Below are 3,417 nucleotides of genomic sequence, written 5' to 3' on the forward strand. Positions count from 1 at the left end.
TGTACAGTACAAACACTACCACCATTCATTCACTTTCAAGTTTTTAATCGGCGAACACGACCTATCTCAAATCGCAATAATCGAAAAACAGCATAAGATATACTGTATCATACAAATTAACGCTTGGTGTCCGATGACAGAGTTCATACAGGATAACAGGATCTTGATGCGTCACTTTGACGATTACCCCATCTTTGCACTTCGAAAACTGAAGACTACAATTTCTAGCTGACTATTGACTGGGTGCTCAGAAAATGGCGATCATGGGCCCCTCAAGGCAACTTCAGTTCTCTTCATTCGATAGTGAATGAAGATAGCAATGCATTTTTCAGGAATGATGGTACTGCTCAGCTGGAAGCGGCACGGAGCTTCTCACTTTGCAACTTGCATCGCAGATCAACAGCACCCCAAGACTCCAGCTATAATACCGCGATGAATGCACACACTCGCTTCGCACTCCCTTTGAACACCCACGGCAGTCTCAAGCTCCTACATGACAAGACCCAAGCGAACGTTGACAACAGGACTGACAAGGCGATCAACCAGACTGCCGCAGCCACCACCACCACGAATCAGCAGCGTCACAACTCGAAGTTTTCGCAAAAGATGAGGATGCTGCTTCCCGGCAAAAAAACCAATGCCGGGTCGGCATCGGAGGACAGTAAGGCCACGGTGAGCGTGCGGAAGCGCGCAACAACGGCCCATCTCATCAGTTCGCACGCATTCGTGCAGCTAGGTCGGCCCTAGAGGTTGAATTTTCGGCGATTACCGCGGTGATCTACAATTTTCAATGATTTATAAACTTAGTAGCGTTGAATTTGTATATTCGGATAGCACTCACAGGAAAGTGCTAGTAGTACCAGTAGGAGGAATACGCGTTGGCTACAGTGCAAACCACACCAAGCGCGCCAGCGGCTCGATGCCGCACAGTACTACACGAAAATTTAAGGAAATGCAACTGGGTATAACCTAGCGTGGGTAGCACTGCCAGCACTCAATCCACCTTGCGTATAAATTACTATTCATGCTACGGATATCCGAACGTTTATTACCATAGCAGCAGCGATTGTAAGACTTGCTGAATGCTTTGGACTGCGAGCTTTGATGCGTATACGAATATTGACGTCTTGCATTTGTGCTTTACGTTTCGTACCAATTTTGCCACTGGAAGTTTTGTGGCGAAATACGCGCTTCGTTGTCCCCCTCCCCCACAAAGTAAAGTGACACTCGCTGACAAACAAACAAACAAAAGGCTGACCTTAGGGCGTGTTGCGATACTAACCATAGGATTTACCGAATATCGTACATGTATTTGACTTCCTTTTCCTTCCCCCGTGCTCAATTCTAGCGGTGACCCGCAATCATCGCTGCCTTTGAGATGACAAATTGCCGCCAGAACACGTTTTTGCTCTCCTTCGTGACGAGATCAGTAGGCAGTCGTTGGCTCTCTTCCTTGGCGGCAAAGACTTCATGTATCGTGCGCACGAGTTTCGCCTCGAAGGAATCGCGAGAGCTCATTGTACCACCGACGGTGGCCTTCATCGTTCTCTTGGGCTCTGCTGCCTTGTCGCGTACATAGAGAAGAGTGCTCAGTGGAGGAGTGCTGCGAGATGCCATGGCGCAGGGATCTGACTGGTGCTTGGTCTGACGACGGTGCTGCAAATTTGCAAGTGAATGTGATGCCGCAGATGTGATCCTGCCGTACTATCGCCCCGTTACAGCACTTTTGCAACGCTGCTGCATCGTTAAAGAGCGGCGATCCAACGATAAAAAAGACCACATGCTGGATGCTTTTGGCGGGCATTTCCCTACATGTACGAATTGTATACCCAAGCATTAAGCTTTGGAAGCTTTGACCATGTATTATTTTTTGTGAGTGAAATCGAAGATTTGCATTATTTTTATAAAGTATAGCAATTCATATTATAGCGTCCAATTGCGTGGAGCTTCGAGAATTCTAGCCGATCGAGCATCTGCTGCGCCTCCTGGATATCGAGAATCCCACCAGAGGCTTCTGACGATGTCAAAAAGAGCGACTCTGCTTCAGCAATCGTGCTCACGTGGCGCATTTAATAGTCTACTACATGATCTCTTTATTTATTCTTTATAACTGGCACTGCTATTCTTGCAGCAAAACCGTTTCTTCTTCATTATCCTGTGTCCATGTCGACACACACCTGCAAATTCGGTGCTTGTGTAGGATGGAAATACGAGAAAAGCAGCGACAGCATATTCGCAAAGATCAGTCCGACAATCTGGACGATGCTACTCTAGAACCGACTGCCATATCTCGAAGACAGGCCGAACTGGTGGAGGCAAATGAGCGACTGCAGCGCACAGCTCAGGTATCGAGCATATTACAAACATAAAATTACTTTATAGAGTCGTTGAACTTGCACATTTTTGTACCCCTGACAGAATTTCTCGTTGGAATGGAAATCGTTTCTCCAATACGCGATGAAGATTAAGCAGGAATCGACTACATGTAGTTCAAGTGGAAAAGACCTGGAAGATTTACTATTGAAAACTCAAGACGGTCTAGTACTACTACGCGAGTTACCCAATCGACGAGACCAACAATGGAAAGAGGTAGGCGAACAGTATGGATATCAACGTCAGGACAACAAGGTCGATGCTTTTGAGAGCGTATCACAGTCGACAAAGCATCCAACATGGCTACAGACTCTCGTTTCGAAGCTGTCACTACTGAACGTGCAAGTGGCAACTACTGCTCATTGCGCAGTGAAAAGATCGGAGTCGATACTCTCTCCAAGTCTCTTGAGGCTGCGTGCCCTTGCGCTAGAGAGCTATCATCGACTCGAGCATGGACAGGACAGATTTTCTGCTAACGCTATTGACTTTGTACACGTCCAGGATGTGAACTTGCTGCTCCAATTCAACTACTTGAAACATCAACAGTCCGTTGCTATGGAGAGATTCTTCATCCGTCTCAAGTGGCTGCCTGTAAGTCATCGCTTCCATCTTCGACAACGTATGCTGGCGCTTACCCACCAGCAGAAAATGAAAAATACTCCTCGACCTAACGTATCGACGGCGTATAGGAACAGCGAAGATCACTTGCACTGTCCACTATTCGTGATGTTTACATCCCACTTTGTTGCAGAGTTGAAAGCCTTGGCGCAACAGTATTCTTTACCGATCCTTCCTGACATGGAGAATGATGAAGAATGCCAGGCTTTTAGGCAATCTGCAGACGAGTGTCTTATTGCAATAGTCTCTAGTTTTACACCAGACGATATTATTAACACTGACAGGAGATTGGAAAGGAACTTGGAAACGTTAGTGCATACGTACGCGGGGAGCTCTCGATGGGACCTTATCCAGCGTGGATATCTCGGTAATTGCGAGCCGATTCCGGGGCCGATTGAGCACACGTTGACAGCTCTTCGCAGTGGG

At 47.1% G+C, this 3,417-nt stretch overlaps 2 protein-coding genes across 2 annotated transcripts in view; both read left to right on the forward strand.

Moving 5' to 3' along the window:
- Positions 1-747, forward strand: part of PITG_10331 (uncharacterized protein) — a gene marked incomplete at both ends in the record, with an annotated part of 2,063 nt that extends 1,316 nt beyond the window's left edge. The window contains one exon of the mRNA XM_002902100.1: positions 404-747. Coding sequence (XP_002902146.1) covers positions 404-747 — 344 coding nt within the window. The remainder of the gene's footprint in view (positions 1-403) is intronic.
- A 1,710-nt stretch (positions 748-2,457) lies between these two features.
- On the forward strand, positions 2,458-3,130 carry PITG_10332 (uncharacterized protein; the record flags this gene model as incomplete). The annotated part of the gene is made up of 4 exons (XM_002902101.1): positions 2,458-2,589; positions 2,656-2,756; positions 2,838-3,056; positions 3,127-3,130. The coding sequence occupies 4 exons, from the start codon at positions 2,458-2,460 to the stop codon at positions 3,128-3,130; spliced, it is 456 nt and encodes a 151-aa protein (XP_002902147.1).
- Positions 3,131-3,417: the final 287 nt, after the last annotated feature.

The sequence above is a fragment of the Phytophthora infestans genome, genomic scaffold, assembly GCF_000142945.1.
Source record: "Phytophthora infestans T30-4 supercont1.18 genomic scaffold, whole genome shotgun sequence".
Classification (NCBI taxonomy): domain Eukaryota; phylum Oomycota; class Peronosporomycetes; order Peronosporales; family Peronosporaceae; genus Phytophthora; species Phytophthora infestans.